The following is a 13,735-nucleotide window of genomic DNA, read 5'->3' as shown; positions in this document are numbered from 1 at the left end:
AACCGGCAGCAAAACCAGCAAAAGACTGGATGTCTCTATTTCAGTGGCTACCCAAGATGTTACCTCTAGAGAGATAACAATAAATAAGAACACTGATACATATGATGAAATACCTATGATGAAACAACTAAAGGACTAGCAGAAGCAGGACAGGGTATTTTGCTGAATCAAGCTATTGGGATGTATATCTGTATACTCATAATATTATGCTTTTGTATCAATCTTAGCAAGTAACAAGGAAAGCATTATCAACAGAAGACTAAATAAATGGTCTGCGCTAGACATTTTTTACTTTTCTCCTTCCTCAACCACACGCACAAATATTAAACTTGGACACATGGATTCATCGTGGTTTGCAACCGCTTCTAAAAGTTGAATAATTCTAAGAACCAGCGTTATGAGCTATGAGTTTTAACATAGTATTTGTGAGCAGCATGTAAGATGTTATTTTGGTCATCTGCTAGGATGGAGTCAAAGGCAAGATGATTCTCTTTAAGCACAGGAAAAAAGCTGATCTGAGGAGACTTTCTGGCATGCTTTCTAGAATTAAAGCAAACTTCACATGCAACTATAAAATTATTCCTTAAGCATCTGAGGTTAGGCTAAATGATGATGTTGCCATTGGGACACATTCCTTTAGTAATAACTTCACATTTTCATGCTTCTCAGTTAACAGCAAAACTCATCTTTTCATTGTGTTTCCACTAAATGAGTACCAAAAGCTGATGTATAAGAAAGATTAGCACTTTGAAACTGGTGCCAAAGTACTTTGGAAATACTAAAAAAGACATTTAATAGTCAAAATGCATGCTTATATGCTACAAAAATATTGGCAAAGTGACAAAGGCAAAATTCCGAACAACTTAATTGAAATGGATTTTTAAAAAAATTATTTGTGTGTACATAAAACTCGCCCAACATTAGACTACACATGTAATTCAGCTTTTAAAGTGGAGAGTTCTTCCACTAGATGAATAAATGCTATGTACAATTAAAAGAAGACATTATAGGTCCAAATAGCAGTGACCAGACCCAGCAAATTCTACTATTTAGGCTATGTTGCCTTAAAGCACTAACAAAACCCCTGACCTTTTACAGAAGGTCCTTTCAATGTTCAGTTAATTCTTCTGGGTAAGTAATTTAGGATACCAATCTTACATTGCTTGAGTCGATACAGTCAATCTTAAGTGCTTGAAATTGGTCTACAGAAGGCTCTACTTCCATCAGCCAACACAGAGAAAATTAAGATTATTAATTATATGTTCACTAAAGGTCAGTATGTTGAATAATGAAGTTGGCTATTCATTAACATTAATAAGTACCCTTGTACTTGTAAGAATCCTTGCACCTAAATAAGAATTATTTTCTTATGCTGTTACAATTCTGGTTAAGTTTAACTTACCAAAGCTGTAGCATTTCTTTGTGGTCAGGGAGTTAAATTTTGCTAAAGCAACTTTATAACCAATTTGTCACTTTGCTCAACTGCATGAATACCTAGCAACAACTAAACCCTCCTCCTCCAAAGAATTTCTACAGTCCCAATGGCATAAGATAATTTATACTTATTTTTGCCAAGAATGAGCAGCCTTAGTCGTTCTGGACCAAAACTTTAATTGCCAAACGTCAATCAACTGAACTACCCCAAAAGAGTAGGATACAGATTACTAGATTAATGTTGCACACAGAAAGCTCTGTAAAATGTTTTTGAGGCAGTCATTACAAGCATTTGTTTTGATCTATTTTTGTTCCAAATTCTGGAAGGATGCTAGAGATTACAGTTCCAGGTCAGATAAAGTAAGCTGATAGGAACAAGTAACTAGATTTATACATTGCAATTTCCAAACTGTATCAATTTTAAGAGCTATCAGAAAACTCAAGGGACTAGAAACTCACTGATGAAACTAGAATCTTCACTTACTTCAAAGTGATGTTGTCAGTCACTAGGTTTCCCAGTCACCTGGGCAGTAACACTACCAGATTAAAAAAACTTCCTCAACAGTGTCTTGCTAACAAAAGCTTCTCCACAGGAAAAGGTCCTTATAATTTGATTAAAACCTTTAATTCAAAGTTTCCTTTCCTGCCATCTGTGTTTTCAAATTCTGCACAAAAATGAGGTATTATCACATACTGTAATTCAGACTTCCCTAAAATCTGAGGAATAGAAGACATGGTCTGACAAAAAAAAAAAAAAGATGTTCAAGAGATCAAACTGTATATACGCCATACAGGAAACTTAAATTTCCAGAATAAAAAGAAATTAGGTTCCTCCCAAGATTAACTCAGAGCAGAAACCTAATCAGTGCCTTGAATGAGCTCTGTTTCAATAATTACTTAAAGCAGAATCTCTTTACTAAGGCACTGTGCTAAAAAGCATCCAGCTTGAACAAGTACCACAAATAACCAGGTAGCTACTTTCACCTAGATCTAAGAGCATGTAAAAGGCTAAGGATGACAAGACACAGGAAACAGACTTGTCTGCTAACAAGCAGGTAACTTTGTAACCTTGTTGGAAAAACCCCATTCAATCATTAGTGTGGAACTGAGAAGGACTAACATGTTGAGAAAACTGAGAAAGAAGTTGCAAACTAAACGAATGAAGAAAAATCCACAACCCAGGAATGCCGTATTATCACAGCTCCTTAAAATGGTATCAGTAAGAAGATAGCATTGTGTAAACCAAAGGCTTATTTTCTTCAACTTTCCCTGCCTTGATCCTTCTTGTAAGCAGACTGTAATACCAACATTGATTTGGATAGTTTACTTGCTTACAAGAATTAAAACAAAACAACCATGCAAACCCAACATTTTTCTGGAGTTCGTGAAAATTCTGATGTGAATACCAAAAAATGCTAGGGGCACAGAATCTCAGGTATTTCTATAGTGAGAAGACATTTAAAATAATTAAACAAGCCTGTATATTTTAACAAGTCCCAACAGACAATGGCTTTTCCGGTTCTTTTTTTCTTCCTTTTAAAAACAAATAAACATATCCCCCCACAACCCAAGAAAACCCCACAATAAAACAAACCCAACACATTTCTTATCTCTGTCACTCAGGAGACAGAATAAGTATTTTTCCCAGACAAAAATGTCACCTTTGATTTCAAGTAAACAAACCACATGGCCTGTATAAAATTACCAGTAAAGAATAGGGATGGGTGAGCATGTTTGTATGTGTGTGTGCCTACATATACGCACATAAAATATATTTACACTTTTAAAGCTAATTCCATTGTTAGACAGGGATGTCCATGGATAACAGAAAAACAAACCCAGATCTTCCACAAGTCAGACTACTATTCTAAAAATTAATAAATGCGTGTTTGAGGAAACAGGTAATGCTCTCTTACTGAACCTAGATGTCTGAATTTTACAGGCTATTTGTACACATTAAAACAAACTCAATAACATCTTCAAACAAGTTATGATTTCACCTAGGCTTTCCTTGCCTCTTGTAAAAAAAAAATAATATATATTTGCCTCATTAGAACCCATTCAACTTTTAACAGACAAAATTTTACTTGCATTTCATTCTTACCTCAAGTTTTGTGGTGCTTCACCAAACAAACTGCAAATTTCTCTAATTTGTTTCAGTGCAGGAATGACCCATTTGTCATTTGTGCGAAGCTCTTCTATAAAACGATCTATCCACTGGATCTTCTGTGTATCTCGATCCTTAAAGAACAATCATTTATAATCAAAATCAAGAATATTGCATAAACTACCATCATTCCCTTATTTTGTTTCCAAGGTACTCTCTGCCTTCAAGCACTCAAGCGTTCAGTACCTGTTTAAGAAAACCTGTAGCTACATAGGCTCATCAGTGTTTAAATAATTTGCTCTTTCCTTTCTTCATTTATTTCTACTCACTGGTACTCAGAGTAAAGTGCTATAAAGTATCAAGAACCAATGAGAAACTGTTTCTTAATAACTAAGAAACAAAACCTGCCACTATCTGTCAAGACAGATAATAGATTCATTTCAAACTACAATGAATTATTATTCTGGCAGACTTCCGAAAAAGTTTGGGTGGGGAATGACAGCATGTAGTCCTTTGTTACATCTTTTCTAACCTTATAGAAGATATATAAGGACTTCCTGGGAAAAAAACCCCACCCAACCAAATTAGCATAATTATGTTCACAAAAAAGCAAAGACATGAGAAGGGCTGATTTTTCTTTCTTCCAATTTACTTCAGTGAGTTCTTTTCCAGTTCCTCCAATGTGGTCATTCCAGTATGTCACCAATAGCAACAAGACAGGCAAACTGATGCATTTCACTCTTTCCAATTAAAGCACAAAATATGTTGTTATTTAAAATATGTCCCGTAACATTTTAAAAATACCTGGATGCTGGTACAAACATTTGTTGATAGAAATCTATGATAAGGAACATTTCAGTTAAATTACCAAATTCCTTGAGTTTTTTATGAGGGGTGGAAGGAAACTGTCAATGACTGAATTCATGATAGAACATACCGGATTACTCACCTGTGAACAGCTGTAATCTAAGATTTTAATATGGGCACTAAGAGCCTGGTCCATGATATCAACTGGTACATCGTCACTATGAGCCAAATTCCACAAAAGGTTCAGCACTTTGTGTGCCATCACACCATCCTTGTCATCCTCTGCCAGACGACGAATTAACTCCAGTAGTTTCTCACGCTGTTTCTTGCTTGCATTTGTCCAACTTGCCTGAGAAAAGATTTTATTTCATATGAAAACCAGTCTTTTAAGAAATGCACTGTTAACAAATGATGCAACAATAGTGATGCAACTATATAAAAAAAATTCACATTAATTTCTTTCATTAAAAATAAATAGCAGTAGATCAATGTCAGACATAAAAGAACAGCTCCTGTAGTGTTTACAACTAAAGCGTATTCACCTTGATATTTAAAAAAATATATCTTTAAATAAAGATCACAGATATGCTTGTAAAAGTTAATATTACCATTGACAAGTACACCAACAGTCAAAATAGAGTGGACTCAGCTGTTTCTTGCAAATGCTTTCTCAAAACTCCTCTGCTTGCACTTAAGACTTCTTAAGTAACTTATAATCACTAAATGAGTAAAATTTTAATATCACTGGTGCCTCTGAATCTGACCAAAACAAACATCCTCTGCATTAAGTCAACTTTTTTCTGATTAAATTTCCAATATAACATTACTTCATATACATCTCTCAAGGTCAGACGGTTTACACATAGAATTCCTGAGTATTTAGTTCTGTATGTAGATTACAGAACATTAGGCCCATATTTATCAAACTAGGATAAACCCCCACTAGTTGAAGCACAAACCGCATGAAAGCCAAAACGCGACTGTAATGCATTTGTCTAAAAACAGAAAACTGAGTCTACAAAGCTGGCTTGCATTTTCTAGTACAGCACATCACCTCCTACAGGAAAATAAGCTCAAAGGCATCACTAGTGGAAGCTACAAATGTTAGCGTCAAGCACACATCAAAAGCCAGTGAATAACAAACTTTCAGAAACAAGTTGTTTTGAGATTTCAATTATATCATTCTATGTTTATAAACATTTATCATTATCTTCTTGAGGCTGTTTCATTCTATATCTACATCAACCCGAGAAAAAATTATGACATGATAAAGAGGAAGTTGGGGGAGCGGGGAACGGAAGTCCTTGATCTCCTCTACTTAAAGATCAAAAGTAGCAATGCCCAATAAACTTGAAGAAACCTACTCTGATGCTAGGAGGAAAATGTTATTTACTAAACCACCGACACTTAACAATTTGAAACAAATGCAAAAAGGAATTTAGAATAACTAACTTCTTTTATTTGAAAAATTGCGTACTCCTAGGATTTCTAAATGTCACTAATAGTACAGGCCTCAACAGATGAGATGTTTTGTTTATCCAAAAGTGTTTAAATTGGAAAACAAAACTGTTGATGAAACTAGCATAAATAGTCTTTACCTTAGACAGGAAGGAAATCAAAAATCTCACAATGAATGCTCACAAATGAATAACACAATCTCGTATTTCTAATATTTAATATTACAGACTGTTGCTATACGCAATAAGAAGTTTTTAACACAAAGAAACTGCCCATATCAAAAATAAGTGCAAAGTAGATGCTGAAAGAGTCATAAAACTGTACCCAACTTCACAAACTATTTTCTGAATACAGTCAAAATAGACATAGTTACCTTAAAACAATCGAACAGGTGATCAAGCTGTTCAGGAGAGAAATCCCAAGCCAATTTTGCAAGGAGATCATGTACATTTTTTACAATGGCTTCATGTTTTCCTGCCTGTTAAGAAGAGAAAAAGAATCCACCAACATTTGTAGCAATCCATATTAAGTCAAGCAGCAAGACATCCTACATAATTTTTACAAGAAGACTGTTCGAGGTGGCCAGAAAGAAAATCTTGTGGCTTGATGCTGTGGGAGCAACGTGGCAAACTGAATACTTACTTCACTGGGAAGTCACAATATTTAGATATTCCTCGTATGTGGAAGTATGTAAGTATGCTCTCTGTGTGTGTAGACAAGTATTTATTTAGAATATAAATACTGCAATATCACTTTTTTTTTTTTTAACAAAATCATACTAGGACAGTAGACAATAAAGTCAAAAAGAGTATTTTAACTTACAATCACTATTTTAATTTAATGTAGTTTTGGGGTTTTGTGCTTTAGTTTTGCTCATTTGTTTTTTTAAAGTAAGGACTCAAAATCCATTTCCTTAATGCATTTCATTGTGGTGTTTTAAGCTGTAAAACAATTTTTAGTATTTCCACATAGTTTCTCAGGCTGAAGTACTTCCTTTGTGCTTACGGATTCACAGACAACTAAAGCTTTCTACTACAACTTGTTGGCAGACAACATTTTACAGTCCAGCAGCTTACAAAATTGCAAAGTCTAACAATCAAACAAGTAATGGCAAGATGTTGAGTTATATACTAGATACTGTTTTAAATAAGAGTTTGGTGAATTATCACAATTTTGACATTTAAGGCGGAAGACAATAAGCAAAAAACAGACAGCTCAATTTTAACTCCGGGCAAGAAGAAAATTTCCTTCCTATAAGGCCCAGGCTGGAAAACACATCACGTACTTTAAATCTGCACTCACAACCAACAATTTTGGACTATGTGAATCAATAGTTGATTCACTGTAGAAAAATTTCCTCTAAGCATAGAATAAAAAATTAGAAACAATACTTAGAAAACAAACTCTGTTGCAATTAATCTTGTACAGTATTAAAAATGAATACATGAGCAGTTTTGAAACTTATTTCCTTCTAAAAGCTTGCATCAGTAGTTCACTAAAAACAAAAAAAGGGACTAACAGCTTGTTTCATACTGTGCTGTAAATTCTTTAGTATGCCATAAATTCTTCTTTAAAAAAAGTGAATTTAAGTAGTAACACTAGTTTTCATGTTGTGGGTTAGAAAGGGGGAATTACTAAACCACTTATTCCACTTGATTTTGCAAAATGTCATGTAACTTTTTTTCTCTGACCAGACTATTTCCTGAATAGAAAGAAAAACTGAGAGCATATGGGGAAGAAAGAGCCCTGATAATAAATAAGTAACAAAATAAAAATTAAAAGAAGTATGCATAGCTGCTGGGGAGGCAGGGCAAGAAGACTATGAATAAAGCATATAACAATCTTGTCTTGGGAGGCTTTTAAGAGACACGGAGAAGCCCTTAAGAACAGAAAAGGCTAGGGAAGCAGTACAGGACAGTAGGAGGATGTAAGGAACCTGGTGTGTGAGCTGCCAGCTTGCTGTGCTGAAACAGGGAAGTGTCAAGTTCTAGTTAAATGCTTCAGAATGTAAGGAAGGAGACTCCAATACTAGCCTCTGCAATCTTCTTTCTTGTCCAGCTGTATCTTACCCTGCAACTCAACAGGCTGCAACTTAATGCTTGCCTTAAGGGACTCCCAACATTATTCCTTAAATCAAATATACTTCTATTTTGTGAGCACTAGCTTTGTAAGACATAAAACCACCTCAAAAAAACTTAAAACTCATGTTGCTGTCTGAAGGCAAAAGCAGTATGATTTTATTACTTTTCATAAACTACTTATTTTTATTCTAGTCATATACAGAGATTCTCAGGGCACATGTAAACTGTCAACTGTAAGTTTGTGCATGCTCACCCTCTAAACCCAGGCAGCAACATAATGGCTGCAGCCTGAAAGCAAAACCACACCATTGCTGCACTGAGTCAGAGCTAAAATAGCCTGCCTGTTATATAAAGCTACACAGTAAATCAACGCCTCGCTACTGAATTTCATGCTCCAGCTGCTCTTAGAAGCAGTCATTTAATAAGAACTTTTAAAAACTACTAAACACAGGGAGTAGTGAAGTTGGTAAAAATCATTCTGTATTAGCAGATTTTAGTATTCATACCTTTCAGTCTATTTTAATTCCACAGCCAAAGCCACAGTGAAATGGTCTACCTGAGTAATACTTACTGAATTCAACTTTCACACAGAAGAAAATACAGGGCAGAACTGCAGCAAGTGCACTGTGGCAATTACCTAATTGAAAGTCGGAGCTCACTGATCGAAAGACTTTTTTCTTTTTTTTTTTTTTTTTTTTTTTTTTGCCACTGTTGGGGTAGACTACACCTATCTTTTAAGGGTTGCACCACTTGTTCACACGTTTCTGGAAGTGTAAAAAGTTTGGCTTAAACTAGCTTATCCACATCCCATTTCCAGGCACTGTGAGTAATATAATTGCTTGGAAGACCGTTTTCCAAATTTCAGATTTTTTTTTTTCTTCCTAGTAAAAAGGTGAGGTTCTAATATAGCTAATACAACCTACTAACGGCAAACTAACTTCTCACACTTCTTTTCCCCACAGACTTTCTTATAAACACAGTCCAGAAAAGTCTACAGACCACAAGCTCAAAACTAACAGAACTCAACCAGACCTTAATTCAGGTAATCCGTGTATTACCTTGTTACATGATGTAATTTTCTAACAGGATCTGGGGCTAACAAAAAAAATACTGACTTTCTTGAGTTTCAGCCTGTGCAGTTACTATTATGCTGGAATTGAAGTCTTGAGATTATGAAGTTAGTTGAAACACCAGAGATCTCAAGTCTATCCTTCACAACATCACCTGTAGTCCCAAACCAAACTTAAGTCCCAAATCCACTTAAGACAAACTGTTACAGTTCCAGAAGAGCATGAACACATGTTAACTAGGGATGTAACACTACCCAATTCCTGTATTAGCCTTTGTCCTGGTATAAACCCAGCCGGCAACTAAGCACCCCCCAGACACTTGCTCACTCCCAACCCCACAATAAGGTCAGGGATAGAATCAGAAGAGTAAAAGCGAGAAAACTCATGTGTTGAAATAAAAGAGTTTAACACGTAAATATTTTGCTTTACCTACATAGCTCCATACAAGCTACTATGAAGAAATTTAACGCTATCCCTGCCAACACCAGTGCAGCCCTCTATCTTGGAAATTAGATTTAGCCTTCCCACACTTGACAGACTGGCCTAAAGGCCTACTTGTATCATGAAGTCAGAGTTTCACTACCAATTACTTATGAACAAGGATACATGTACTCATGCTTGTTTCTATCCTAAAATGACCTTTTATTTTCTGTCTACCCAATAATTAATAATGATTTTGTCTATTCAGCTGCCCTTTATGTGTGCTAAACTCAAGTAGCCCACAGCTAGGAAGCCCAGCTTCACTGATCATTTAAGTAAACAAGCCAATATTGCAAAAATTATAATTTTTTAAAAAAAACAAAAATCATTATAACATAAAGAATTTGTTGTTAAACAACTTCTAGAATAGTCATTATGATAAATCTTATTAATAGCACTCTGTCCAGGATAAATTTATACAACTGTGGTGAACTCTGAGATTAGCAATAATATTTTAAAATGCAGTGAGAATATGTAAGTCATAATGTATCATGTTCTCTCATAATCTGGACTTTGCTCAACATTGAGGGTTCCTTATCTGAACTGTTCTTTTAGACTTTATGTACCTAGATAGTTGACCCCCTCTACTGAAGACATTTGAGAAAACAACTTTGAGATCCAGGACCTCAAGAAAGAACAGCATTTGATTTCAAAATTTTCTTTACTTTTGCCTAACACCAAGGATAAGAAAGACAAGTCGTCATCTTCCCAATACATGACACACAGTAAGATCCCCCTGCATAGTAGCAGACAAGCAGTTGAACTCTTTACCTGTGCAGCCCAAATGTTGTCAAGATCCTGCAAAGTGAGGGCTTTCTCTTTGATGACAAAACGAAGAATTTTCTCTAACTTCTCTACATATTGAGGTTGATGAAGACTATCTCTCAACACAATTGACAAAATATTATTCTGCTGGATCCATTCCTGAATATGAAAAGAAAGTAGTGCCATCTCAAATTAATTGAGATTGTCACATTCAAGCTAAAAAGAAAATCTTCAACCTGTTACAGATTAATGACTTTACAGACAGTATTCTAATTGAGAGCAGTGAGAAAGACGCAGCACAAGAGGAAGTTATTTATCTCTTAACTTTCATTTCTTGTTTAAAAAAAAAAAAGAAATCAGCATTTTAAATAATCCAATATGCTGGTCACTGTGATATCTTCAGGCGAAATATTTTTTGGGGCATATTAAAATCAAACTCAAGGCATAAAAATGTTCCAACAACTTCGAACATAAAAAGCCAATAGCAAGAATAGTTAACTCTTCTAACTAAAGGAACACCATTTTTCTCTCCAAGCTACTTGGAGCACAAAAACCACACTAGATTCTCATTTAAAGGAACATTCAATTTTTAGGTACAGTGGTACTAAAGTTCATTTAAATAAGGATGTAGTCTGGTGGGGTTTTTTGGTGTCGGTTTTGTTTTTTTTTTTTTTTTTTTTTCAAACACTGTATAAACCCCATACTATTCATGGATCCATTTCTAAAGCATGTTTTTAGCAGCATTGAAAATAATTTTCAAACAAATGCAGCAATTTTTCACAGAAAGACTACTATTAAAATGACTTATTACCATGACGTGATACCTACTGTTTATGACACTAGATATGAAAATTAACAGTGTGTGCATGATCTGTAATATATAGCTACTTCTACAAGTAAAGTAATACGGAGTAACAAAATCTATTCAATGAATTCTGGTGAAGAACTTACTGCCATTCTTTCAGCTGTAAGCCACTCTTCCTCTTCAGGATTACCATGCCGATGAGTATAGTACGACACACTGGATATTACTTTGTTAACTTCATTTAGTGCATTCATTTTACCATTGAAAGAAGAAATTTGTAACAACCTGTAAGAGAAATTACATGTAAGAAATATGAAAAAAATATCAGAAGCAGCATTAGATATTAGGAGTAGCATCTTACCTAAGTATCATTTTTAACCTAAATATTTCTAAATTTTTTACAGTTTCTTCTTGTCCTGGAACTCTTGAAGCTAAGTTCTTTAGAGATTTGATTATCATGGACAGGGCATCATTTTTGGCTTCATTCTTGGCTTCTTTTTTCAGTTCATCATCTGTTAAATTTTCTAAAAACTGTGGAACCATTTCTATAATTGGAAGGAAATATTTCTTCACTGTATGTAATGTTAGAAATTCGTAACATTGTCCAAATGGCCTAAAAATAGAGAAAAAAGGGATCACAGTGTCAAAATCAGTAGTTGTATGATATTAACATAGCAAGGAGCAATTCATTCAAGAAACTCAAGTCTATTTACAAGTACATGAAATGTTAAGGGTAAACACAACCAGTTGAAAGAGATGGAGTGAGGGGAAGTGCTTCAAGAAAAGACTGAGCTTTGCACTAACATACTATTTTACTTACTCCAACTTTTTGAAATATGTAAATTATTATTTTTGAAAAACTTACTTGATGAGAGCTGCAATTATCTGAACATTCAATGCTGAGCCACTCATGAAACGATCATGCAAGATCTGAAATCCATTTAATGTGCCAAACTTGTTGATAAGATCTACTAGCCAACCCTGCAATACAATAGACAGTTATTTTTTTACATTTACAGATTATCATCCAGACATGCTTTCAAGTAGCTGTCAGTAACAGAACTTGCTTTAAAAAAGTCCTCGCACAATAAACTGCTAGAAACTAATAGAATTGACAGTGAACTTGCCTATATAGTTCAAATATTCACTTTTAAGGAAATGCTTAGAAATAGGCAACACAAGCTTTCCCATTATCATGTCAAAAAAACAGGTGCTGTATATTAGTTATTCAAAGAATTTTATCAAATAATAGGAATAAAAACTACTATACACTTCAGGTTAATCTTTGGCTTCTAAGTTACTACAGAAAGCATGATGATTCTGGTATTTTTCCCTAGCCTGGATGCGATAATGCTGCAGATAAAAGCAGTAAGAATGCAAAGTAACATTCTTCTAAACACAGTTAGCAATGCAAGAAAGTCCAAGGACAACGAGTTATTTATTTTTGGTTCTTACATATCCATAGCTAGCAGTTCTACTAAAAAAAAAAAAAAAAAGCAACACAATTATAATTTGATTAGCTCCTGAAGTTGTACTCCAAGTAGCACTAGTATAATTCTGAAAAATTCAGATCCAACAACTACAGCAGATTACTACTCTGTGCTGTCAGTTAAAAAAACCAAAACAAACAAAAACCAAAACTCCACCAACAAAAAGCCACCATCCAAAAAAAACCCACCAAACCCCACAAAAACCAAACCAAAACAACAAAAAAACCCGCAAACCACACTAACACTGGCATTCCATGTCCAATTAAAAACATGTCTCCCATCACTGTGAACTACAAGAAAAGGGAGAGAAAATTCCTACTTTATCACATAATTTCCTCCTCAAAATCTGTCACCTACAAATTCACGTTGAGTGAGAAGGTAAGGCCATCAACTGGCAAATACAAGCAAGCCAATTAAAACAGTAGGAATGGCATTCCAATAGAGTTGTGCCAATTTACTACAGAAACACAACACATTTTGATCATGGACCAGACTGAAGGAGTTAGAAGGGGAAATTTAACCTATCGTGAGTTCGTGTACAAGTCAAAAGCAGCAGAACATCTTAGCGATATAGAGAATGAAACAGGTGATCTTTTTTCCCTCTTCTAAAAACACTTGTCTACATAACTAAGTAACACTACCTAAAATTAAAAATATGGGTGTGAAAATGCTCTCCTACCTTTGGTGATCGTGGGTCAGGAGGACGGGCATAAAGTTCATCTTCAGCGAGCTGGACTCCTGCAGGAACGGTTTCTGAGGGACGAGTACCATTGTATAGATGGAATTTGCAGTGAGGATTTAAGGCCATGGCAAGAAGTTCAAGAAGGGGAAACCAATCTTGGGATAGCTTGGCCACGCAGAGCTCCACTAGTCGATGGGTGTTGTTAATAATACATCTCTATTAAAAAAAAAAACAACCACCAAGAATACAGCAGGTGACTACGATGAATATGAACTATAACCTCTGAACCATTTGTACCTAGCATGCAGAGTTGCATAAGAATTTGACATTGCTGTATTTTAATTTGTACTTCCTCCAATAAAGGCTTTAAACTGTCTGTTTTCAGCTAAAAATTAAATTTAGGAAAAAGACACAAATATATTTGGTTCTTTGAGACATCCACTAATCACCACCAAACTATTAACTTTTCCTCCTTTCACTCACTTATCTCACAGATTTTAATTTGCTTTTGAACATCTTCACAGTTTCTAATTTGGCATGTAACTAGATGTCCATC

The 13,735-nt window shown here is 34.9% G+C and overlaps 1 protein-coding gene across 5 annotated transcripts in view; it reads right to left on the bottom strand.

Moving 5' to 3' along the window:
* Nucleotides 1–13,735, bottom strand: part of USP9X (ubiquitin specific peptidase 9, X-linked) — a 100,989-nt gene that overhangs the window by 51,476 nt on the left and 35,778 nt on the right. For all 5 annotated transcript variants that reach the window (XM_014938074.1, XM_014938075.1, XM_014938079.1 and 2 more), the window contains 8 exons: nucleotides 13,177–13,395; nucleotides 11,873–11,988; nucleotides 11,369–11,620; nucleotides 11,154–11,292; nucleotides 10,209–10,361; nucleotides 6,180–6,284; nucleotides 4,491–4,697; nucleotides 3,539–3,675 (listed from right to left, as the gene is read on the bottom strand). In XM_014938074.1, coding sequence (XP_014793560.1) covers nucleotides 3,539–3,675; nucleotides 4,491–4,697; nucleotides 6,180–6,284; nucleotides 10,209–10,361; nucleotides 11,154–11,292; nucleotides 11,369–11,620; nucleotides 11,873–11,988; nucleotides 13,177–13,395 — 1,328 coding nt within the window. The remainder of the gene's footprint in view (nucleotides 1–3,538; nucleotides 3,676–4,490; nucleotides 4,698–6,179; nucleotides 6,285–10,208; nucleotides 10,362–11,153; nucleotides 11,293–11,368; nucleotides 11,621–11,872; nucleotides 11,989–13,176; nucleotides 13,396–13,735) is intronic.

Source organism: Calidris pugnax, unplaced genomic scaffold (genome assembly GCF_001431845.1).
Source record: "Calidris pugnax isolate Ruff unplaced genomic scaffold, ASM143184v1 scaffold25, whole genome shotgun sequence".
NCBI lineage: Eukaryota > Metazoa > Chordata > Aves > Charadriiformes > Scolopacidae > Calidris > Calidris pugnax.
Note: the sequence above shows the minus strand (reverse complement) of the source record. Positions and strands in the feature narration are given on the sequence as shown.